This window comes from Phocoena sinus, chromosome 1 (assembly GCF_008692025.1).
Source record: "Phocoena sinus isolate mPhoSin1 chromosome 1, mPhoSin1.pri, whole genome shotgun sequence".
NCBI classification, from domain to species: domain Eukaryota; kingdom Metazoa; phylum Chordata; class Mammalia; order Artiodactyla; family Phocoenidae; genus Phocoena; species Phocoena sinus.
In genome coordinates, this window is record NC_045763.1 from 44,041,931 (window position 1) to 44,067,475 (window position 25,545).

General features: G+C 38.6%; 2 protein-coding genes across 3 annotated transcripts in view; one reads left to right on the plus strand and one right to left on the minus strand.

The window, feature by feature from the left end:
- ORC1 (origin recognition complex subunit 1) overlaps window positions 1-580 on the minus strand; it is a 34,205-nt gene extending 33,625 nt beyond the window's left edge. For both annotated transcript variants that reach the window (XM_032611302.1, XM_032611292.1), the window contains exon 1: window positions 434-580. The gene's annotated coding sequence lies outside the window, so the exon portion shown is untranslated. The remainder of the gene's footprint in view (window positions 1-433) is intronic.
- Window positions 581-709: 129 nt separating this feature from the next.
- Window positions 710-22,351, plus strand: PRPF38A (pre-mRNA processing factor 38A). The gene is made up of 10 exons (XM_032626382.1): window positions 710-1,056; window positions 5,560-5,719; window positions 7,285-7,406; window positions 9,021-9,106; window positions 15,931-16,041; window positions 18,615-18,727; window positions 19,348-19,374; window positions 19,484-19,581; window positions 20,012-20,060; window positions 20,637-22,351. The coding sequence occupies exons 1-10, from the start codon at window positions 927-929 to the stop codon at window positions 20,677-20,679; spliced, it is 939 nt and encodes a 312-aa protein (XP_032482273.1). The 5' UTR covers window positions 710-926; the 3' UTR covers window positions 20,680-22,351.
- The last annotated feature ends 3,194 nt before the right edge of the window (window positions 22,352-25,545 follow it).

Here is a 25,545-nt window from a genome sequence, read left to right on the forward strand (position 1 = left end):
GAGCAACTGCTACATCCGCAAAATCGGGTAATAACTTCTGCTGCTCCGCCTTCCCTGTGGTGCTTGCTACATAACACTACGCTGAAATGAGGAAAAGATGCGACTGCTTCACAAGGGCCATGCAGATGGAAGGTTCACATGGTTCAGATCATTACTGAGAGTCTCAGGGCGCTGAGGACAGGAGTGTTCACGCTTTTCTGTTGTTGGCTTTCGGTTTCCCCGCTACAAGGTCGCGGTCCCCGGGAGAAAAGCTGTTAGAAATCGCAATGTGGAAAGTAAAACGTTCCTAAAGGGTTTAGAACGTGCCTGGCACTTAATAATAGGCGCTTAGTACATATCTGCTGAATGGATAACGGCTGAATGAGTCCACAGAGAACAATTCCTCAGTCCCGCGGCTCAGATCCCTCTCCAGCCCGTGGGACGCCACACTCACCGGGCGCCGCAGTTTGTTGGAGCTGGGCGCAAGCCCTCCGCTTCCCACCGTCCCCGCTTCAGGAGCTCGTGGAGCTGCAGCAAATCTACCTGCCCAGGGGCACTCCTCTTACAGCTACCAGCTGCATACCGGAGCCGAAGCGGGGGCCTCCCGAGGAATAGAAAGAAGGTGGAGAAAAAGAAATTTCCCGCCGACGCCGTAGCCCCGCCCCCAGGTGTCTCCACGTTCCGTCAGCAGCCCGCCCTTCCGCCCCGCCCATCTAAGGAGGGGACGCAGGACGTACATCCGTCAACGGGCAGAGGTCATCATTGATTCCGTATGCTACGCCGTTCACGCAAGAAAGTGCCCGACTCTAAAACATTTCCGGGTTCAAGATGGTCGCCCAAACTATTTAGTGAGACTTCCTCCGTCCTTCTACATTCCACTCCGGGTTTTTAACCTGGATGTGACGTCCTAAAGGACCCGACGGAAATAGAACGGAAGGAGGTGTAAAATGGCGAACCGTACTGTAAAAGATGCGCACAGCATCCACGGCACCAACCCTCAGTATCTGGTGGAGAAGATCATTCGGACGCGCATTTATGAGTCCAAATACTGGAAAGAGGAGTGCTTTGGCCTTACAGGTGAGCAAGAGCGCGCCGATCCCCCCGCCCCAACCCCGGTCATCTTGTGGCCCAGTTCTCCAGACCAGTCCGATAGGACTGGCCCCTGGGGGTGAGACTAGAGGGGAATCGTTGACAGTCATTCAGAAAAATCTGAGCGCCTACTCTGTGCCTAGACTTGTGTTGGGCTTTGGGAACACAGATGGATCTGATAGGACCTCATTCGGAAGGGTGTCACGTTGCGGTTCTTTGAGTCATTACATGTTTAATGATAACTTGCTGGGTTCCAAACAGTGTTAAGCACAGGGACCCTGAAGGTCTTAAAGGAATGTCAGTATGCTTGAAACCAATTCATGATCTTCCTATACTCAAATCTGGACCATTTGCAGTATTTCCACATCCCAGTCCTAATATAAATATATGCTATTCAGAGAAATAGTCCAGGTAGTCTTTGGTCTTTAATTCTGGCTCCTCTTTTGGAGCTGTGTTACCCCAGCGAACTGTGGCTTTCTTTACTGTAAAACGAGCATAGTAATACTGAACTTAAAGGTCAAAGGGTTGTTCTAAGGATTAAATGAAATGTATGAAAAGTGTTTGGTATAATAAAAGGAATCCAAATCGGAAAAGAAGAAGTAAAGCAGTCATTGTTTGCAGATGACATGATACTATATATATAGAGGATCCTAAAGATGCTACCAGAAAATCAATGAATTTGTTAAAGTAGCAGGATACAAAATACACAGAAATCTCTTGCATTCCTATACACTAATGATGAAAAATCTGAAAGAGAAATTAAGGAAACACTCCCATTTACCACTGCAACAAAAAGAATAAAATACCTAGGAATAAACCTGCCTAAGGAGACAAAAGACCTGTATGCAGAAAATTATAAGCCACTGATGAAAGAAATTAAAGATGATACAAACAGATGGAGAGATATACCATGTTTTTGGGTTGGAAGAATCAACATTGTGAAAATGACTATACTACCCAAAGCAATGTACAGATTCAATGCAATCCCTATCAAACTACCACTGGCATTTTTCACAGAACTAGAACAAAAAATTTCACAATTTGTATGGAAACACAAAAGACCCCAAATAGCCAAAGCAATCTTGAGAAAGAAAAATGGAGTTGGAGGAATCAGGCTCCCTACTTCAGACTATACTACAGAGCTACAGTAATCAAGACAGTATGATACTGGCACAAAAACAGAAATATAGATCAGTGGAACAGGATAGAAAGCCCAGAGATAAACCCACACACATATGGTCACCTTATTTTTGATAAAGGAGGCAAGACTATACAATGGAGAAAAGACTTCCTCTTCAATAAGTGGTGCTGCGAAAACTGGACAGCTACATGTAAAAGAATGAAATTAGAACACTCCCTAACACCATACACAAAAATAAACTCAAAATGGATTAAAGACCTAAATGTAAGGCCAGACACTATAAAACTCATAGAGGAAAACATAGGCAGAACACTCTATGACATAAATCACAGCAAGATCCTTTTTGACCCATCTCCTAGAGAAAGGGAAATAAAAATAAATGGTACCTAATGAAACTTTAAAACTTTTGCACAGCAAAGGAAAACGTAAACAAGACGAAAAAAGTGTTTGGTATAGTTACAGCTATATGTTAATAAAAAGCACTCAGTAATCAGTGGTGGCGGTGGTGCTGTTACCATTGTTAACTACTGCTCTGCTGTTACTGCTCTGCCACCATCCTAGCTGTGTGTCCAAGGACGAGTCATATTGTTTCTCTGAGTCGCCATTAAATTTTGGAGTCATGTAAGGTTTACTTTGGGGGCTTTTACTCATTCCATAGTTTTCTTCTTGGATGATATCCGTACCACAGTTACCTCATATATATAGATGCCTTTAAATTTATCTCTGCAGCCCAAATCTCTCCCTGAGATCTAAGTCTCTGATTCCAAGGCATGCCAACTCCATATGTGCAAAAGTGAACTCATGACGTTTTTCCCCCCCAACACTAGGTTACGTTCCCTTGTTATATATTTTCATTGCATTCTGCATCTTCTTTCAACTACTGATCACACTTTTAATATATTTTTTTAATGCTTTCTGCCTTGCCTGACTGTAAACTCCATAAGAGTAGTCATTGTGTCCCTCTTCTTTATCCCTCTACCTGTATCTCTGCTACTTGGCACCTAACTATAAATTGCCAACTGTAATATGGAATGAATTAATATAGAAATTATCCTAAGGGAACTTGGAGAAGTCTGATTTATAAAGTGATTTCCCATTAATAGTACCTAACCTTTATTTATTTATTTATTATCTGTGTGTCAGGTAGGTATTAGCATTTGTTTCTATTATCTCATTTGATTCTTACTATAGCCCTTAACTTTGTACCTTTATTATTCAAATTTGAACTGACAGGCTCAAAGAGAAGTGAAATGACTTGCCCTAGTTCACACAGCTAGTGTTTGATTTTTTTTAAAAAATATATTTATTTATTTGGCTGAGCCGGGTCTTAGTTGTGGCATGTGGGATCTTTAGTTCTGGCATGTGGTATCTAGTTCCCTGACCAGGGACCGATCCCGGGCCCCCTGCATTGGGAGTGCGGAGTCTTAACCACTGGACCACCAAGGAAGTCCCTAGTGTTTGATTTTTTTTTTATACAGCAGGTTCTTATTAGTTATCTATTTTATACATATTAGTGTACGTATGTCAATCCCAATCTCCCAATTCATCACACCACCACATCCACCCCACCCCCCACCCCACCTCTGCCGCTTTCCCCCCTTGGTGTCCATATGTTTGTTCTCTACATCTGTATCTCTATTTCGGCCTTGCAGATCAGTTCATCTGTACCATTTTTCTAGATTCCACATATATGCGTTAATATACGATACTTGTTTGTCTCTTTCTGACTTACTTCAGTCTGTATGACAGTCTCTGGGTCCATCCACGTCTCTACAAATGACCCAGTTTTGTTCCTTTTTATGGCTGAGTAATACTCCATTGTATATAGGTACCACATCTTCTTTATCCATTTGTTTGTTGATGGGCATTTAGGTTGCTTCCATGACCTGGCTATTGTAAATAGTGCTATAGTGAACATTGGGGTGCATGTGTCTTTTTGAATTATGGTTTTCTCCAGATATATGCCCAGTAGTGGGATTGCTGGGTCATATGGTAATTCTACTTTTAGTTTTTTAAGGAACCTCCATACTGTTCTCCATAGTGGCTGTATCAATTTACATTCCCACCAACAGTGCCAGAGGGTTCTCTTTTCTCCACACCCTCTCCAGCATTTGTTTGTAGATTTTCTGATGATGCCCATTCTAACCGGTGTGAGGTAATACCTCATTGTAGTTTTGATTTTCATTTCTCTAATAATTAGTGATGTTGAGCATCTTTTCATGTGCTTCTTGCCCATTTTTATGTCTTCTTTGGAGAAATGTCTATTTAGGTCTTCTGCCCATTTTTTGATTGGGTTGTTTGTTTTTTTAATATTGAGCTGCAATGAGCTGTTGATATATTTTGGAGATTAATCCTTTGTCAATTGATTCGCTTGCAAATATTTTCTCCCATTCTGAGGGTTGTCTTTTGGTCTTGTTTATGGTTTCCTTTGCTGTGCAAAAGCTTTTAAGTTTCATTAGGTCCCATTTGTTTATTTTTGTTTTTATTTCCATTACTCTAGGAGGTGGGTCAAAAAAGATCTTGCTGTGATTTATGTCAAAGAGTGTTCTTCCTCTGTTTTCCTGTAAGAGTTTTATAGTGTCCAGTCTTACATTTAGGTCTTTTATCCATTTTGAGTTTATTTTTATGTATGGTGTTAGGGAGTGTTGTAATTTTGTTCCTTTACGTGTAGCTGTCCAGTTTCCCAGCACCACTTATTGAAGAGACTGTCTTTTTTCCATTGTATATTTTTGCCTCCTTTTGTCATAGATTAGTTGACCATAGGTGCGTGGGTTTATCTCTGTTCCATTGATCTGTATTTCCCTAGTGTTTGATTTTGACAACAGTATTGGAAGGTTATTATCCCCATTGTCTAGATGAAGTTCGCTCAAGGTTGTGTAGCTATTGAGGAGTTGTTTGTTGTTATTGTTTTGTTTCTTCTAACTCTTAATCTGGCTTTTTTTTCTCCTAACATGATGCCAAGCACGGACTCTGAAGTTAGACTGCTTGGATTAAAACCCAGGCCCTGCCACTTTCTGGCTGTGGACCTTGAGCACATCACTTAATCTTTCTTAGCCCTCATTTTCCTGGCTGAAAACAAGGGCAGTGCTAGAACTTACCTCCATGGCTTGTTGTGAAGATTAAATGAAATAATGTGAAATGCTTAGCAGAGTACCTGTTATATAATAATCTTTCAGTGTATATTGACTGCTGCTATTATTATTAATTATTATTACACTCTTGTTCTCCTAATATTAAACTGTTAATTCGGGAGCACCAAACGTTGAACTAGCTTTAACTTCTCTCCACTTCAAACCTGGAAAAGCTTAGTCCTGATGTGTCTGAGATGCCACTCTGTTTTTGTTTCTTAGCTGAACTTGTTGTCGATAAAGCCATGGAGTTAAGATTTGTGGGTGGTGTCTATGGTGGCAACATAAAGCCAACTCCCTTTCTGTGTTTGACCTTGAAGATGCTTCAGATTCAACCCGAGAAGGATATCATTGTAGAGTTTATCAAAAATGAAGATTTCAAGTGAGTGAAATGTTTATTAGCTAATATAAAAACTTCAATTTCATGGTCCAGAATTTGGCTTTAGTTAAGAGGAGTGAAAACAGTGTATCTCATTTCCACAGAGTTCCACTCTGGGATTTTGCTCTTGAGCCTCTTGAGTTTGTGTTTTGTCTGTTTTGATCATATTGACCTTCTCCTTCACTGTCTCAGTCTTGATGGCTTTTCCCAAAAAAAACAGTATTTCACAAACTCACTGAGCATATATTAAGCAGAAGTGAGTGCCTAATATGTTGGTAGCAGTGAATGCTTAAGGATGAAGAAAACAACATAGTGTGGTAAAGAAGAGGGAAACTTTGGTGTTAAATGTAGGTTCATGTCCAGACCATGTTATTTATTAACTGTGACCTTGGAGAAGTTACTTAATTTTCTAAATTTTACTTTATTTACCTATAAAATGAAACAGTAATAGCAACTCAGGATAGATGTGAGGATTAAGGAAGACAGAACAGTAAATCTCCCAACACAGTGCCTGTTGCAGGGTGTACGGCCCAAAAATATAAGCTGCTCTTATTATGTTATAATCCATTTTCAAGGAGCTCACAGACAAGTATAGGAGACAGACATAATAATAGATTATTATGTGCCACCCTCTATTCTAAAAAATTTAATATAATAATTTATTTAAACTTCACAAAACCCTGTAAAATTATTATCCCTATTATATAGGGGAGGAAACTGAGGCAGAGAGAGATTGGTTTCCCCAAGGGCAAATGCTGGTAAGTGGCAAAGCTAGTTTCAGTGTCCATATCCTTTGCCACTCTATTTTGTTTGCAATATACAGAAACTGTTGAGTTTCAAATGCCTACTCTTTATCCAAGTGGAGATTTGAGTGGGTAGTTGGGATATAGGAGAAAGGGAGAAGAAAGGAATCTTACAAACATTAATGGCTAGAAAACAGCTAACTTTTATTAGGCACTTACTGTGTGCTAGCTATATGCTATGCTTAGCACCTTACATTTTTTACTTAATACACCAAGCCATCAAATTAGGGACTATCAGGTACATTTTATAAGGATTGAGAAAGCAAGTAAATTGCCCAGTGTTACAGAGTTAGTAAATAGTGGAATCAGAATTTGAACCCAGATGACTTTGACTTTTTTCCATAACCAGCATTCTGCTTCCTAGCAACAATTTGTATATTCATGTCTATGTAAATTGGTTGTATTGTTAGTAAATAAATCTTATACTTTTGGTTGTTAAATTTAGTATCTCATTTGATTCTTAAAATAATCCCATGAAGTAAATAGGTTGTATCTTAGTTTTACAGATGATATAATAGACCCTGAAAGTTGAGCAGCATATCCTAAGTAACCACAGCCAGTAAGTGGTAGAATGAGAACTTGAACACAGGTCTCCATATTTTAGCTATCTTTCTACTGCCCCATGCTGCTTCTAAAAATTTAGCTTTCTCATCTGCCAAAGAGAAGAAAGAACTTGTTTATCCACTACTGTCATGAGAAAAGCCAGTTGTAAAACTCAGGAACTTTGTAGGATGGCCTGTTGTTTCACTGTCATCTATCTGTCAGGTATGTCCGCATGTTGGGAGCACTTTACATGAGGTTGACAGGCACTGCAATTGATTGCTACAAGTACTTGGAGCCTCTATACAACGACTATAGAAAAATCAAGAGCCAGAACCGAAATGGAGGTGAGTATGGTGCCAGGTGTCTAGACCTTCATCCCTGAGCCAGTTTTTATTTCACCAGTATCTCTAGTGTCACATTGTCACATACATTGTGAGTGTTGCTCTTAATCCAGATTGTTACTGCCTTTAGTCAGGTCCTCCTTCTCTCTCATGGGGAGTAGCACTCCATTAGACTACTAGCTTCCTTTCGACCTTACCCAGTCTGCCCGTCTGCCTGTCTTTCCAACTGCATCTCATGTTAATCCTTGCTTTGCATCATGTGCTCCATCCCATAAAGACCTAGCTCCTGAATGACCTTCACTGTAAAATCCTTCTCCAGACCTCCCAGGCAAGGTTAGTTTTCCATACATTACACCTTCACAGTTCTTTCTACTGGCCTCTCTTGTACGATACTTCACCCTGCAGTATATAGACTGTACTCATGCTTATGTAGGAATCCCACTGAAAAATAATAAGTGTATCCAGGAGGGGCAGCTCCATACCTTTTACAAAGAGACATATTTTGTGGTAAAATGGGATTCAGGGAATGCAGTCAGAACTTTTTCTCACTTAGTATCATAACAAAAGACTAGTAGCATTTGCCTTTACCCTCTACATATTACACTAAGGAGTAGAAGTTAAGAATTTGGTATTATTCTTTAAACTTTTATTAACTTATTCATTCATTGAATAAATACATATTAGGTGTCAATGTTATGGCAGGTACTATGCTATGTACTGAAAATAATATGGTGAACAAGATGGACATGGTCATGGCCATCATGAAATTACTTAGTTATGACTATATTATGTTAAACTAAGATAGGAGTTTTAAACCTAGTGACAATTTGGGCCAGATATTTCTTCGCTGTGGGGAGCTGTCCAGTGCATTATAGGATGTTTAGCAGCGTCCCTGGCTTCTACCCACTAAAGCACCCCATAGTTGCAGGGGGCAACACTACTGAACTAAGAACCAAGAACCACTGAACTAAGGTAATGTTTACAATAGAAATTCTAAGAAGCTATTGCTCCACTTACCATATAAGATACATGATTCTTAAAAATAGCAAATCACTATGTTGTACACCTGGAACTAATATAATGTTGTAAGTCAATTATACATCAATTTAAAAAAAGTTTGCTGACCCATGCAGGGGAAAAGATACATATTCTATATTCAGGAACTTAGTGGGTTCACATGAGAAATTGTACTTGAGTTATAAATTTTATTCATGAACATTTCCCCATTACAATTCAGGACTCTTTGTGCTTGTTTTTTGTGTCTCTCCTGCTAATTGGGACAGCTGCATTCATCCCTTTATCCCCAGCTCCTAGAAGAGGCATGGCACATAAATGGCCTCAATAAAAGGGAGTTGAATGAATGAAGATAGGTGGTGATGACAAGAATATGAAAGGCTGTAGTTTGAGCCCAGGTTTGACAGTAGTCCCTTCAGTGTAACTGCCACACTGCAATAGCTTTATTAGTGAATGTGCAGGCAGAGGGAAGCTGCAGAGAATTCACACTTTCTATACCAAGTACCCTGTTAGATACCTTACATAAAGAATCTTACACTTCTTTTACTTTTTGGCTATTTAAATTTATTTCCTAGTTACTTGAGCTTATTATTTTTCTTTCAGAGTTTGAACTGATGCATGTGGATGAATTTATTGATGAACTACTGCACAGTGAGAGAGTCTGTGATATCATTCTGCCCCGGCTACAGGTAAGAGATAAAGGTCATACACACACAATACACAGTACACAATAAAATGTGTGTAAAGATCTCTTTACATGCATACATGATAAAACACCATGGAGCTCAGAATCTTCTTTTTTTTTTAATTGAAGTATAGTTGATGTACAATATTATGTAAATTATAGGTATACAGTATAGTGATTTACAATTTTTAAGGGTTCTACTCCATTTATAGTTATTATAAAATATTGGCTATATTCCCTGCATTGTACAGTATATCCTTAGAGTTTATTGTATACCTAATAGTTTGTTCCTCTTAATTCCCTCCCCCCTTTCCCTCTCCCCTCTGGTAACCACTAGTTTGTTCTCTGTATCTGTGAGTCTGCTTCTTTGTTACATTTACTAGTTTGTTGTATTTTTTAGATTCTACATATAAGTGATATCATACAGTATTTGTCTTTCTCTGTCTGATTTATTTCACTTAGAATAATATCCTCCAATACTGTATAGCACAGGGAACTGTGCTCAGTACTCTGTAATAACCTAAATGGGAAAATAATTTGAAAAAGAATAGATACAAGTATATGTATAACTGAACCACTTTACTGTACAGCTGAATCATTTTACTGTACACTGTACTGTACTCCATTATGAAATAAAATTTTTTAAATAAATAATTTTAAAATAATAATAATATCCCCCAAGTCCATCCATGTTGCTGCAAATGGCAAAATTCCATTCTTTTTTATGGCTGAGTAGTATTCCATTGTGTATATATATACTGCATTTTCTTTTTTGTTCCAAATATACATATATTATTATATTTCTTTATAAAAAATTAATGTAATTATGACAATATACTTTAGGTTTTTTAAAAAAATTTTTATTGGAGTATAGTTGATTTACAAGGTTGTATTAGTTTCAGGTGTACAGTAAAGTGAATCAGTTATACATATATTCACTCTTTTTTAGATTCTTTTCCCATATAGGAGGTCATTACAGAGTATTGACTAGAGTTGCCTGTGCTATACAGTAAGTAGGTCCTTATTAGTTATCTATTTTATATATAATAGTGTTTATATGTCAATCCCAATCTCCCAATTTATCTCTCCCCACTCTTCCCCCTCTGCTAACCATAAGTTTGTTTTCTGCATCTGTGACTATTTCTGTTTTGTAAATCAGTTCATTTTTACCATTTTTTTAAGATTCCACATATAAGTGATATCATATATTTGTCTTTCTCTGTCTGACTTCACTCAGTATGACAATCTCTAGGTCCATCCATGTTTCTGCAAGTGGCATTATTTTGTTCTTTCTAATGGCTGAGTAATATTCCATTGTATATATGGACCACATCTTCTTTATCCATTCATCTGTTGATGGGCACTTAGGTTGCTTCCATGCCTTGGCAACTGTAAATAATACTTCTGTGAACATTGGTGTGCATGTATCTTTTCAAATTAGTGGTTTTGGGTTTTTTTGGGTATTTACCCAGGAGTGGAATTGCTGAGTCATATGGCAGTTGTGTTTTTATTTTTTTTGAGAAACCTCCATAATGTTTTCCACAGTGGCCGCACCAATTTACATTCCCACCAATACTATATGAGGGTTCCCTTTTCTCCACATCCTCGCCAACATTTGTTATTTGCATTTTTTATGATGATAGCCATTCTGACAAGTGTGAGGTGATATCTCATTGTGGTTTTTTTGATTTGCATTTCCCTGATGATTAGTCATGTTGAACATCTTTTCATGTGCCTGTTGGCCATGTGCATGTCCCCTTTGGAAAAATATCTATTTACTTCTTCTGCCCATATTTTTTAATGGGGTTGTTTGCTTTTTTCTTATGGTCCTCCTAATTAGCAGTCTTCACGTCTATGAGAAAGCTAGGAGATTGGGAGTGAGAAGAAAACAGAAAAAGTGATTGAAGGGTAGGGCTTTAAAAGTGAATAACACAAGAAAATTTTGTTCTTTAAAATGTTATATTATTAAGGAGATTGTAGTAGAGTAGGTTTTTAAGCTTTGTGAGCAGTTTTTCAAATTGATCTTCATATAAAAATCTAGGATATAAAACAGATGAAAGGAAGGTCAGGAATGGGAGACTGACCCACCTTAAATATCATCTTTATCGTCTTACCTCCCTTTCCTAGTGAGAAATGATTGTCCGTGAAGCATCTTTCAAGAATGAGTCTTACAGCATATGATTTTTAAAATAATATTGTAAAATACAAAGAGAAAACAGATATAGTAGGTAGCCTAAAGAGAAAGGGAATGGTCTATAGTGGAGAGTTGAAATTTATCCATGTTGTTGCACATTTCAATAGTTTTTTTTTTTTTTTTTTTTTTTTTTTTGCGGTACGCGGGCTTCTCACTGTTGCGGCCTCTCCCATTGCGGAGCACAGGCTCCAGACGGGCAGGCTCAGCGGCCATGGCCCACAGGCCCAGCCGCTCCATGGCATGCGGGACCCTCCCAGACCGGGGCACGAACCCATGTCCCCTGCATCGGCAGGCGGACTCTCAACCACTGCGCCACCAGGGAAGCCCTCAATAGTTTTTTATTTCATTTGTTGCTGAATAGTATTCCATTGTATAGATATACCACAATTTGTTTACCCATTCATCTGTTTATGCAGAATTGCAGGGTACAAGGTCAATGTACAAAAATCGGTTGTATTTCTGTACACTAGCTATAAACAACTGGAATTTGAAATTTTGCTAAAAAGGTACCATTTACAACAGCATCAAAAAATTTAAAATAGGGCTTCTCTGGTGGCGCAGTGATTGAGAGTCCACCTGCCGATGCAGGGGACACGGGTTCGTGCCCCGGTCCGGGAAGATCCCACATGCCGCGGAGTGGCTAGGCCTGTGAGCCATGGCCGCTGAGCCTGCGCGTCCGGAGCCTGTGCTCCGCAACGGGAGAGGCCACAACAGTGAGAGGCCCGCGTACGGGGAAAAAAAAAATTTTTTTTAAATAATTAAGGATAATTTTGTCAAAAGATGTGTAAGACTTAAAAGTATAAAACATTGCATTACTGATGGAAATGAAAGAAGACTTAAGTAAATGGAGATATATCATGTCCGTGGTATATTTTATACCATGACTTAGAATTGTTAAGTTGTCAATTCTCCCAAATTAATCTGTAGATTCAATTCAGTTCCAGTCAAAGTCCAAATAAAATTTGAAATAACTTGACAAACTGATTCTCAAATTTATATGAATATGCAGAGGACCTAGAATATCTAAAACAACTTTGAAAAAGAACAAATTAGGAGGACAAACACTACCTGATTCCAAGACAGTGTTGTGTTGGCCTAAAGCTAGACAAGTAAATAAATGGAACAAAGTAAAGGGACCAGAAATAAGTGTACATATATATGGTCAGTTGGTTTTCTACAGAGATGTTAGGGCAATACAATTGAGAAAGGATAATCTTTTCCACAAATGGTGCTAAAACAGTTGAATAGCCATATGGAAACCAATGAATCTCTACCCTTAGCTCATAAACTTGAAGGGGATAATAGTCTCATAAAAGCTAAGAGTATAACATAAAGAAGGAAAACATAGGTGAAAATCTTAGTGACCTTGGGTTTGACAAATTCCTATAATAAGACATAAAACCATGAATTATTTATTAAAAATTAATAAATTGGCCTTTATAAAAATTAAAAACTTGCCTTTCAAAGGACACTATTACAAAACTAAAAAGGCAGGCCACAGACTGGAAGAATATATTTGCGCAACATATATCCACCAAAGTTCTTGAATCTACACTATATAAAGGACTGTTGAACTGAATAACAACTCAGTGGACAAATGAACAAAAGATTCTAACAGACATTTACCAAAGAAAATATATAGTTGGCCAATGGCACATAAAAAGTTATTCCATACCGTTAATCATTATGGAAATGCAAATTAAAGGCACAGTAATATACACTACATACCTAGTAGAATGTGTAAAATCAGACCCTGACCCTATCAGGTGTTGGCGAGGATGTGGAGGAACTGGAAGTCTCCATATCCTATTGGTGACAATATAAAATGGTACAGTACTCTTTGGAAAAGTTTGCCAGTTTCTTAAGAAGTTAACCATACAATCCAGCTATTCCGCTTCTAGGTATTTACTTGAGAAATGAAAGCTCATGTCCACACAAAGACATAAGCACAGATAATCATAACAGTTTTATTTGTAATGGCCAGAAACTGGAAACAGCCCAAATGTCCATCAAGTGAATGGACACAAATTGTGATGTGTCCATACATTGGTACTACTCAGCAGCAAAAATGAACTATGGATGCACAACAGCGTGGATGAATCACAAAGTAATTGTGCTGAGTGAAAAAAGACAAAAAGCTGTATGTACTGTATAATTCCTTTCTAATAAATGTAAACTATAGTGACAAAAAGGAACAGTGGTTGCCTAGGTGCAGGGTAAGGGAGTGGGGAGAAAAGGGAATGAGAAATCACAAAGGAGCACAAGTAAACTGTTGCGTGGGGTGGATTTATCCATTATATTGATGTAGTGGCTTACAGCTGTATACTGTACAACTCAACACTCATCAAATTGTATACTTTAAAAATGTACAGCTTATTGTGTATCGATTATACCTCGGTGAAACTATAAAATGTATTGCAAACGTCATTGGAATACCTGTAGAGTAAGAGTCTTTTGCTCTTAGTGCTCTACTATTCTCTTATTCTGATGTTTATGTAAGAATCAGCAGCATTAATGAAAGGGTCACAGAAACAGTGTTTAAGATGGGGGATGGGAGCAAATTCTTAAGTTTTAAGCAACCACAGAAACCCAAACTGGGAGGATCCAGAACTTCAGGTCTCTTTTTTGATCCTACTGCAGCTCAGTAATTTTGAAGCAATTTGCTGTATCCCACCTGCTTTTGAGGTGCTCATTTCCTTGCTAGATATAAACTAAAAGGAATAATTTAAAGATCAAAGGTCACATAGTATATGATTCTCTTTATACGGTATATTCAGACTAGGCAAATACATAGAGACAAAGCAGATTCGCGGTTACCAGGGGTTTCAGGAAAGGGGGAATGAGGAGTGATTACTTAATAGGTATGGGGTGTTTTTCTGGTGTGATGAGAAAGTTTTTAAACTAGTGAGAGGTGGTCATGAAATAGCATTGAATTTTATACTTTAAAATTGTTAATTGTGTATTATGTGAATTTCACCTCAATAAAAAACAGATCAAAGGGATCCGAAAAACTTCAAAGTAGAGAATAGAATGGATCACAGATACATAATAAATGGGTGAGGTAAATTTGCTCGAGGCAGCAAACCAGATGGATAAATGTAGTTGGTAGATGAGTGCTCACACTTAAATGCAATGAACCACTCCTCCTCCACAGTGACTCAGTTACAGAAAATCCTAGAAAATAATCCTGAAAATTATTTCTTCTTTCCCATATTGGCTACTGTAGACTGTAGTGAAAAGAATGACATTTAAAATCTGAAAACCTGATTTCAGGGCCCAATTCTCACATTTATTATCCTTAGCTGCTACTGTTATTTTTAGAAATACTGCAAGAAATGGAATATTCTGAAGTGCAGTCAGTTGTAACTAAGGGTTCCAAAGCTCGGTCATCTCTAAGCAAGCATATTGATGCAAATGAGGTAGTCTGCCTGGAGGCTAGAAGGAAAGACCACAAAGCAACCCTCACTGAGGAGAGAGAAATTGAAATATGACTGATATCTGTTATGTCACCAAGGGGTGTGTTCTGGTGTGGGCCTCTCTATGTCCTGGATGAAATGACCCTTAAGACCACCTTCTGCTTTGATTTCTGTTCCTATTAAGCAACTCATAGGGCATCAATTTAGCTTCTCATGTGCCCTGACATTGGCAAGGAGTTGCTCTGGAATGAATTCTAATTTTGTCAAACACAAATACTGTAAGTTAATACACTGACTTCAGTCACTTCCAAGTCTGGTGAACATTAGGGATTCTAGACGCCCTGTCTGATGCAGTCCTAGATCCCAGACTGTGGTGATCCTTTCCAAGGAGCCCTTTCTCAAGGGATTGATTTCACTAAATGGCATCTCTGTCTCATTTCTCCTAATCGTCATAGAATTTTGTTAGTGATGAGTGAGAGCAAAATAGAGAACAAATGTTACTATTTATTTTAGGGCTATCCAATGATCTCTATGTCCTTGGCACAAAAAATGGTAAGGGGTCTTATGACCCAGTCCATTTGTCAGTTTTAAACTCACCTTTGCCTTTCAGGTCCTTACTCACTCAGTAAGGACTGCTAAGCCACATCTTAGAAGAAATGGAACCAGGAAATGGATTGTTTATATCCTGAGCCTTGTTCAAAATGCATGTCTGTAGACAGCTACCCTAAATCCTGGGTCTAGTCGAGAGTTGGTGCTACTTCAGAGCAGGACCCAAACCCCCAAACTGGGCTGAGTCTCAGTGGATCTCTTGGGTTAGATTCTGGTCTGAGCCTCTCCTGGCAGAACTACCAGCCAACACAGTCTCAAACTATTGGCCCTTGTGTGTGAAGCCCATATTTTTTATTCAAGGCTATACCTATACTGATGGATATTCTAGTGACCTTAGAATATAAGATCACAGGGAATAGAGGCAATAGAAAAGTGATGCTCTCTTCCACTTTGTATTTATCTCTTTACAGGGGAACTTAAAAAATATATATAGATTCCAGGTATGCGAAACTCCTTAGGAAAATCTTGAATTGTCTAGGATGTCTTTGAAATGAAATTGCCTCACCTGCTGCACCATAGGTTTTCTCTCACTCCCAGAAGCCCAGTGTTGCAGCTTCAGGACATAGAGGAGATAGCAAGCCCCCCCAACTCTCACTGTGTTCTCTGTAGAAACGCTATGTGCTAGAGGAAGCTGAGCAACTGGAGCCTCGGGTTAGTGCTCTAGAAGAAGACATGGATGACGTGGAGTCCAGCGAAGAGGAGGAAGAAGAGGATGAGAAGGTCAGACACCTGGGAGCTTAAGGGTTGGAGGAGGGAAAGTTACAGGGAATGGGAATGGTCTTTTTTGTTTTCAAACTTTAATTTTTAACTTTCTTCAACCAAAAAATACAATATGTAGTCATTAAGAGTATAGGATTTAGAGTTAAATAGACCTTGATCCATATCTCAGCTTTGCTGTTTACTAGCTGTATAATCTTGTGCAAATTACATAATCACCATTTTCTCTTCTATAAAGCAAGGATTATGAAACCTTTCTTTTAGGACTGTTGTGAGCATTAAATGAAATTATATATTATATACATAAAGCCATTAGCTTTGGGGCATAATTGCCTAATAAGTGGTAGCTATTAAAATAAATACTTCGGACAAAAACAAGACTCTTCATAATTGAATGCATACTAAGGAGTAAGCCTAGTTTAGGGGGAAAAAACCACCTACTGCATGGTCATGTTCTTTCACTACTTGTTAAAATGCTGAAAAGTTGAAAACAAGCAAGCTGTCAGGTTGCAGTCAGGTAAACTATTATAGCAATTCAACAGACTATTAGGCTGCCATTAAAAGTATTATGAGAAGTATATGATAGGGACTTCCCTGGCGGTCCAGTGGTTAAAACTCCACGCATCCACTGCAGGGGGCGTGGGTTCGATCCCTGGTCAGGGAACTAAGATCTGGCATAACGTGTGGTGTGGCCCAAAGAAAAAAAAAGTATGTGGAAATGATTGTGGTAAAGTTAAAAAAAAAAAAAAAAAGGATCTAAAACATTTGTGATTAAAATTATAAGAATATGTATAGAAAAAGGCTGGGGGAAATATAAGGAATTCTGGCCTATGGATACTGAGACAGTGTAGATGGAAGTGTAGCTCTGAGCTAGTAGGCTCCATCTAAGTTAAGTGCTAAAGGAAGTGCAATCATTCATGAATTGAAAGCCAGGCAAGGCTGAGGTGCTTCTTCTGTGGTGAGAGGACCAAAAGTAGGCATTCTTTTTTTTTTTTTTTAATGGAAAATTTAATCATATACCAAAGTGGAGAGAATGTGCCTCCATCTACCCATCACCTAGCTTCAACAATGATCAACTCAGCTGTTTTGTTTCCTCCACATCTCTACCCAATTGTCCCTCACCAGTTACCTTGAAGCAGATCACAGCCATCATATATTTCATAATATTTCAGAAAAGACAAGGGCCCCTTTTTTAAGCAAAACTATATACCATCATCACCCCCCAAATGAACAATGATGCCTTAATCTCATTAAATATTCAGTGTTCACATTTCCCCAGCTATCCTACATTTTTAAGTCTGAACTAGTATTCAAACAAGGTCCATAAATTGTAACTGGTTCATCTTGTAGAGTCAGTTCCATCCATTGTTAATTTTTCCTCTTGCAGATTTTAAATATATCCGGTCATAACATTCTGTACAAATTCTCACAATCTGTATTTTTGTGATTGTGTCCCTGTGGTATCACTTATCATGTTCATTTGTCCCTTGTATTTTCTGTAAACTAGTACTTGAGTCTAGAGGCTTTAATTGGATTTGGGGTTTTTATCCCCTTTGGAGTGGAGCAACACTACTTCGTAGGTAATAGTGTGTACTGCCCCCGGGATGAGCAAAGTCTGGCTGTCTCTCTTTTTGTAATATTAGGAGCCACTGATGATCTTTGCCTAGATCCATTAGGGGTTGTAAAATGGTGATATTCTAATTATTTTTTCATCATTTGTTACCTGTAACACTGCTATAAAGAGAAACCTCCCAAATCAACATTTAGTTTTTCATAGGTACAGTTTATATAAGGTAAGATAAATTATTTCCCTTTATCAGTTTTTAAAATAATGAGTTGATTTGATAGTATCCTCCCAAGGAGGAAAGCTCTTTTGCCCTTGGTAACATTGTGAGTTCATGGATTTAAGCATATTTGGTGTGTTTTGGACCATTATTGTCCTTGTTGATGCTCAAATTGTCCCATCTTTGGCCAGTGGGGGCCCCTCAACTTGACTTGTGAGGCTTTTTGATACAATCATAGATAGTCTCAGCCCCTTGCTTTCTGATATATGTTCTAGTCATGTCTTGTTACCTTCTAGCCTGGACCTAGAATTAGCCAGTTTTCCAAGAAGCCCTTGGTTGCATTAATTGGGATATGATATTTAGAGACCACAGTCTGGGCTCATTGCTACAGCTGTGTTTCTAGGACTTTACAGTTAACAAAGCTAGAGGAAAATTTTTTTTAAGCTTCAAGTACACTATGAGTTTGTACTTATTAATCTTATCGATCTTACACCTGCATCTCTTTTCTTTCACGTTGGAAATCCCATCTTCTTAAGAAGCATACTTACTTACCTCTCACTACTCTTACATAGTCCCAGAATAATGGTACCAGCACTAAACAATAATGGATTAGAAACATTACAAAAATTTTGCTTGTTTTGTTCTTAGGGTTATCCATGTATTCAAATTACTGTTTTAAAGTCACTTGGAGGTGGAATTTGGGACGGAATGGGGAGGAGAGTGTAAACTGTGTTCCTAGATGGTTGTCTATAAGCCTGTGCTCATCACTGACCCATTCTAACTCTTTTCCAGTTGGAAAGAGTGCCGTCACCTGATCACCGCCGGAGAAGCTACCGAGACTTGGACAAGCCCCGGCGCTCTCCCACACTACGCTATCGGAGGAGTAGGAGTCGGTCTCCCAGAAGGTTAGGGCCCTAGTCATTGGCCTCTTCCAGGGAGACTTTAAGCACTGTAGCATAGAAGTTTGGCCTTCATGGAAGGAAAAATGCCAGCCTATGGATAATGTCTGCTTGTCAATGTATTAGTTGCTACAAAACCACCACTCACAAAACCTCAGTGGCAGACATTTATTTAGTTCACAGGTCTGTGGTCAGTGGTTTAAGCTGGGCTTAGATAGGAGGTTTTTTGAGTATAAACTATGGTCCCTCATCTGGTGCAATCAGTTGTCTTTTGGCTAGTATAGGACAGCCTTAGCTACGATGACTGGAGCAGCTCATCTCTTCTCTATGTGTGTCACATTCTAGGCTAGGTTAGGCCTGTTCCCATGGCAGTGGCAGAATACAAGAGCAAACAAGCCCAACCATGCAAGTATCTTTCCAGTATCTGCTTGCATCACATGTACAAGCATCCCATTGGCCAAAGCAAGTCACGTGGCCAATCCCAGACTTGGAGTCAGAGGGTATTAAAGTTACATGACAAAGGACATGGATAACAGAGTTGGGTGAAGAATTGGGGTAATTTTTGCAATTTACGATATCCAGTGCACCTACTAAGGTTCTTCTTTCTCTTTTTTCTTCCCGTATAGGCGGAGTCGGTCTCCCAAAAGAAGGAGGTAGGCCTTTAGTGACTTGTGATGAAGGATAGGGATTTGGGGAGGGGGATGCTGTTGTTGTGTTTATACTGTCGGACAGATGTGGGAGTCTGACCAGTTATTTCCACAGCCCCTCCCCTCGCCGAGAAAGGCATCGGAGCAAGAGTCCAAGACGTCATCGCAGCAGGTCCCGAGATAGACGGCATAGATCCCGCTCCAAGTCTCCAGGTATAGCATTTGGGCCTTTTGCTATTGGTTGTTTTAAAGAAATGTAATAGGAGCAATTAGCCTCCTGCAGTACAGCAGTACCTTACTTTATTATTGTCTAGGAAAAAAGGAAGTGGATATAGAATTTGAAAATTAGACTTCACATCTTAACTGTCACTTACCAGCTTTGTTGATAGGAGGATGAGCTTCAGTTTTTTCATCTGAAATTATAGGAGTAAGACTTAACAGATTAGTTGTAAATACCCAATGTGATATTTTTGAAATTTAGCCATAAAGCCTTGTGAATACATATGAAGTGAGTTCAGTTCTCTGCTACCAACAGTGTCCCTATCATAGGCCAAAAAATATTAAGCTAATGAAAGGAATTGGGAGAAATGACAGTGGAGGAATAGGAGGGTAGAATCTCATTCAATAGCCTTTTCTTCCCCAGGTCATCACCGTAGTCACAGACACAGAAGCCACTCAAAGTCTCCTGAAAGGTATGGATTAACCTCTATTTTGACTTAAGAATTTCACTCTTTATTCAGAAATTAAAGTCCCAATTACAACTAAGGTGGACCTGAAATTTTCTTGTATTGATGGAGACACTCAGGAATTCTCCTTAATTACAGGACAGAGTTGGGCTGTTGCCCTGAAAATTACTAGAATTATATATACTGTGTTTTGTTTTTCCTTTGTAGGATTGCAGCTTTCGATAAAGGCATGAGCTTTAATCTCAGGAGACCTGGGGTTCAGTCCCAACTTTTAACACTTAACAGTTGAGTGACATTGGACAAGTCACTTTCATTTGATAAATTTTTATTAGAAACTTCTATATGCTGTACACTGTTAGGTGCACTCAATCTCTCAGAGGTCATTTCCTCAATGGTAAATTTTGGAGAATAATGCCTAACTTGGTGTTACTCTTAAACATAAAAACACCAAGTATATTTATGAATGTTGGGTATCATCTCTGTCCCCATCAGTGTTAGCATATCCCAGTTTTCCTCAAAAGTCCTTGCCCAGGTTCCCAAACAGCTGTTAAATTTAATGATTTGTATGTGTTGCCATTTCAGATCTAAGAAAAGCCACAAGAAGAGCCGGAGAGGGAATGAGTAACGAACTCAGTTTGGTTTTAGTCCAAGTGGCCTTCTGTGGAGATAAAGGCATCTGTCTATGTGCAAGAATGAAGATCTACTCCCCAGGCAGCTATGAGAATATTCTGGATTTTTTTTTTTTTTTAACCAAAAGTTTCTTCACTTTTTCTTTTTTAAATGAAAGAGGTGCTGAGTTTTGTATCTTGTTTTGAATCATAATCCACATGTTTGTTTGAGAGATAATGCTTCCTAAGGGCTGCTTTTGACCTCTTTGTACAACCAACCTTGTTTGTACTCAAATTTATGAGGGTAGAATGGACTGGAACAGAAGGTATGAAACAAGGGGAGGATATGGCCACCTGGTAACCCTCTTGTTATTAAATTTGACACACCCATTTCCTGTTTTCCTGTGGTTTAGTTTTGGTTTACACTGATTAGAACTGTTCTGAGAATCCTGAGATTTGTGCTGCTGCTTGCTGTACCGTTAAAAAACCAAGTCAGTAAAATATATTAGCTCCAAGTTTTATTTCTAGCAGCAGCAAGTGGTAATAAACATGGAAACTGACTGGTTAGCAGCAGCTTTATAAGAAAAGAATGAATTCAGTTTGTAAGGTTTCTTCTGGATCATTTAACAGTTGCACTGAATGTTCAACAAACAGTAAAACTTAACACTTTTTATATAGCGTTCTTCCACAGTGTTGTTTCTTCTTCCCCACAGCCTTGAATTCCAGATTAAGGTGCTCAGCGCCTTTATACTACGGGCATTGACATTATCAAATCTAGACAGTAGTAGTAAGGCAACTAGGTTGAAAAAATTTGATGGAGAGAAAAGTATCTAATGCCACTCAGGGTTTTAACTTGAGTTGCTGGACAACAGCACCATTCACATAACCAGAAAATACAGCAGGAAGAGACCAGGTTTTAGAGGGGTAGGTAAGGTAGTGAGGGTTGTGGTAGCAGTGAAAATGATGCATTCAGTTTAACTTGAAGTTTAATTTGAGACAGCTAAGGTATATCTAGATAAAGCCCATACATCATAAATAAAAGCACAGTGATCCAACCCTGAATTGACAATGTTTAGGTAATTGTGGAAGGTGTAGAATTGAATGCAGTGCCCAGGGAGATGTATGTATATGTAAGAAAAGCCAGTAATCATAGGCAACACCAACAACACTGTTGAGGAAGAAGTGCAAACACCGATTGAAAACTGAAATGAATCATTCAGAAAGGTAGAGGAAATAGAGTGGGTTTAGAAGCTAAGGACACAGAAGTAAAATAAGGACTGAATAGTGTCCACGGGTATTGATAATCAAGAGGGTGTTGGAGTCTTTGCTAGAAGAGTTTTGTCTACCTGTTCTTACCTTTCCTCCTTTAAAAAGGAAAAAATGATCAAATGATTTCCTGCAGCTCTGTCCTTGGCAAGAATTGTGAAGACCAACTGCCTCACAGGATCCAGTTTCTTGGGAAGTCATATTTGGTCATAGGATAAACATCCTATTGCTTGCTGTTGAACTTAAGGACTTTTGCATCAATATTAAAGCATTTTGGGATCATAGTTGAGATTTCATGTTCTTCACTGATTGCTCTCCTGATAATATCTGAGCTAATAAAGGTCCATAAGAGCTATTATGGTTCATCATACAACTATATATAGGACTGCCTTTAAAAATTAAATATAAGCACCTCTATTTGTATCTGCTATAGAGTCCTAGCAGTTATTTCTTTATCAAAGTGTTCTAAATGGAAAGAAATGTATGCTGGCTGAATGACCTTTGGACCAACCAAGTCATCATCCAGTATACTGTTGAAATAAAATTTTAAAATTATACTTTATTTTTAAACTATAAAAATTTAGAAACCCACCCCAAAACCCCAATAATTTTTTTTTTTTTTTTTGCGGTACACAGGCCTCTCACTGTGGTGGCCTCTCCCGTTGCAGAGCACAGGCTCCAGACGCACAGGCTCAGCGGCCATGGCTCACGGGCCCAACCACTTCACGGCATGTGGGATCTTCCCAGACCGGGGCACGAACCCGTGTCCCCTGCTTCGGCAGGCACTCTCAACCACTGCGCCACCAGGGAAGCCCCCCAATAATTTTTAATACCAGAAATAAACCTCCCCAAGCATAAACTATAAACTTAAAGCATACTTAAGGTGGGACGTGTCAAACCTCTCTCTAGAGATCATTTTGATAAATTACAGAATTGTAGAGGAGATGAATTTAGTACAGACTTTGCTGAAGGACCATTTCTGTCAACTATGTGCTAGCCTACTGGATGAGTGAGGCCTTGGAACTATATAGCTTTACAACTTTTGACTAGCCTATATTAAGAGACACATTTTACATCTTACCTCTGAACTCATACATATTCTGCACTAAAACAAATTTCAGGAAAAAATTCGTATTCCCTGTGCAAAATACATTCTGATATTTCTTATGCAGTATCAGTTTTACTATCGGGTGCAAACCACTGAATTGATTACACTTCCCACAACTTTAAAAGCTTTGCCATAGGGCACAATGACCTGTTAATACTAAGGAATACTAAGGAATGAAGAGATATGTGTTCTCAGAGGCAAAGGAAATAATGGATTTGGTGAGAGGCTTCCAATATAACTACCCAACTTAAAGTTCATTCCTCTAGCCCCTTTCCATTATTTTTGGTAGACTGACCTAAGTTTAAATAAGCATTAATCAGAAAAGAATGATCACAGATGCTGGCCACTCCCAGCCAAAAGTTAAAAGTAACAAGTTTCCACAGACAAAAAAGATAAAATAATCTGTTTTTTAAAATGCAAGAATACAAGTTCAAAGAGATTAAAAGATAAGAGATGGAAATTAAGCATGGCAGAATTTAAGAAACAAAGATTTGAAAATTGGGAAACTGAAAGTCTTATTAGAAAACCCAAAATACAAAATAGACAAGGCATAGAGAAAATAGGCTGGAGGGGGAAAAAATGGAAAATAATAAAAAGGTATAGAGATAATCAAGAAGACATGAAAAGAAATCCTGCATGTGTATAATTGACATTGCTGATAAACAAAATTGAGCAAATCAAACTTTAAAAATTCAAATAGAAGAAAAATCGCCTTGATTTAAAAGATAAAGAATTATATAGGCATCCAAGCAGAGAAATCAAGCCATGTATAGTGAGGGAAAAGATCAGGATGATCTCAGGTCTTCATTAAGGCAGAGAAGCAAAAGGCTCCAAAGGTCAGGAAAACAAAGTGTGCCAGGAACTTTACACCCAGCCAAAGTTGTCCTTAAAATATAAAGGGAATAGACATTCTCGAGTATGCAAGTGCTTAAAAGCATACAATCACTTGGGAAAAAACTGCCTGATAATGAAATTTACTCAGCAAGAAATGAATCAAATTAAGGACTCAGGAAAAAAAGAAGCGGTAAAAGAAATGGTAGTAAACATTTTAGAAATTTTAAATTAAAAATGGGAAATTGGGCTTCCCTAGTGGCACAGTGGTTGAGAGTCCGCCTGCCAATGCAGGGGACACGGGTTCGTGCCCCGGTACAGGAAGATCCCACATGAGCCATGGCCCATGAGCCATGGCCGCTGAGCCTGCGCGTCCAGAGCCTGTGCTCCGCAACGGGAGAGGCCACAACAGTGAGAGGCCCGCGTACCGCAAAAAAATAAAAAATAAATAGAAAATAAAAATGGGAAATTATCGTAAGACAAATGAAATATTTGAACATTGTCTATATATGAATAATATAACCAGGAAGTAGGGGAACTCTTTTAAGTGTCCTGGTTTCATTTTTTATGACAGGAGTCATATACTATATCTAAAACATACAAGAAGCTAGAAAAAAATTACTCCAGCCTCTAATGTTTTCTGTAATTGTCCTTAATTTTGAAGGAGTCTTTTAGAACTAGATTCTCTTGTAGAAAAAATTTTTAAGTTGAACATTTCTTCACTTTTAGATTTTTTTTGTTAAATCCAAGTAAAATTAATTTGCCAGACGTACTAAATATAGCATATAAACCCACTTTTGTAAAACTTTTCCTGTGTGTGTATCTGTATATATGTGTACATATATGTATATAATGTATATATTTTAAGAGATGGTTTGAAAAAATGAAGTTCACTAGATATTAATAGTATTAATTTCTGGTTTATGGGTTTTCGAGTGATTTTTATACCTTGTTCTTTTACTTAATGCTTTTTTTGGTAATAAACAAAGTTAAATTATCCTTTACAAGGAAAAATTGAGTTGGAGTTTAGAGCTTTTTTTTTTTTTTTTTTTGTGGTACGCAGGACTCTCACTGTTGTGGCCTCTCCCGTTGCAGAGCACAGGCTCCGGGACGCGCAGGCTCAGCGGCCATGGCTCACGGACCCAGCCGCTCCACGGCATGTGGGATCTTCCCGGACCGGGGCACGAACCGGTGTCCCCTGCATCGTCAGGCGGACTCTCAACCACTGCGCCACCAGGGAAGCCCCCTAGAGCCTTTTTTATAAGCTTACCAACACAGTTTACAGATCGTTTCTTGGAACTGCAAATTGGTAACCACTTTTTGGCAATACACCAATTTGGCAATATGTAGCAGGAACCTTAGAACTTTTATCCTTTTTATCTAATAATCCCATTTATAAGAATTCACCATAATAGAATACAGTTGACCTTTGAGTAACGCAGGTTTGAACTGCATGAGTCCACTTGTATGCAGGGTTTTTTCCAATAAATATTACTATCCTACATGATCCAAAGTTGGCTGAATCTGCAGATGTGGAACCATGGATATGGAGGGCCAACTATGGTATTTGAGCATCCATAGATTTTCGTATGTGCCACAGATGCTGGAACCAATTCTCTGTGGATTCTGAGGGATGACTATAATCCAATACACACAAAAATAGCCTTATCCTATCATC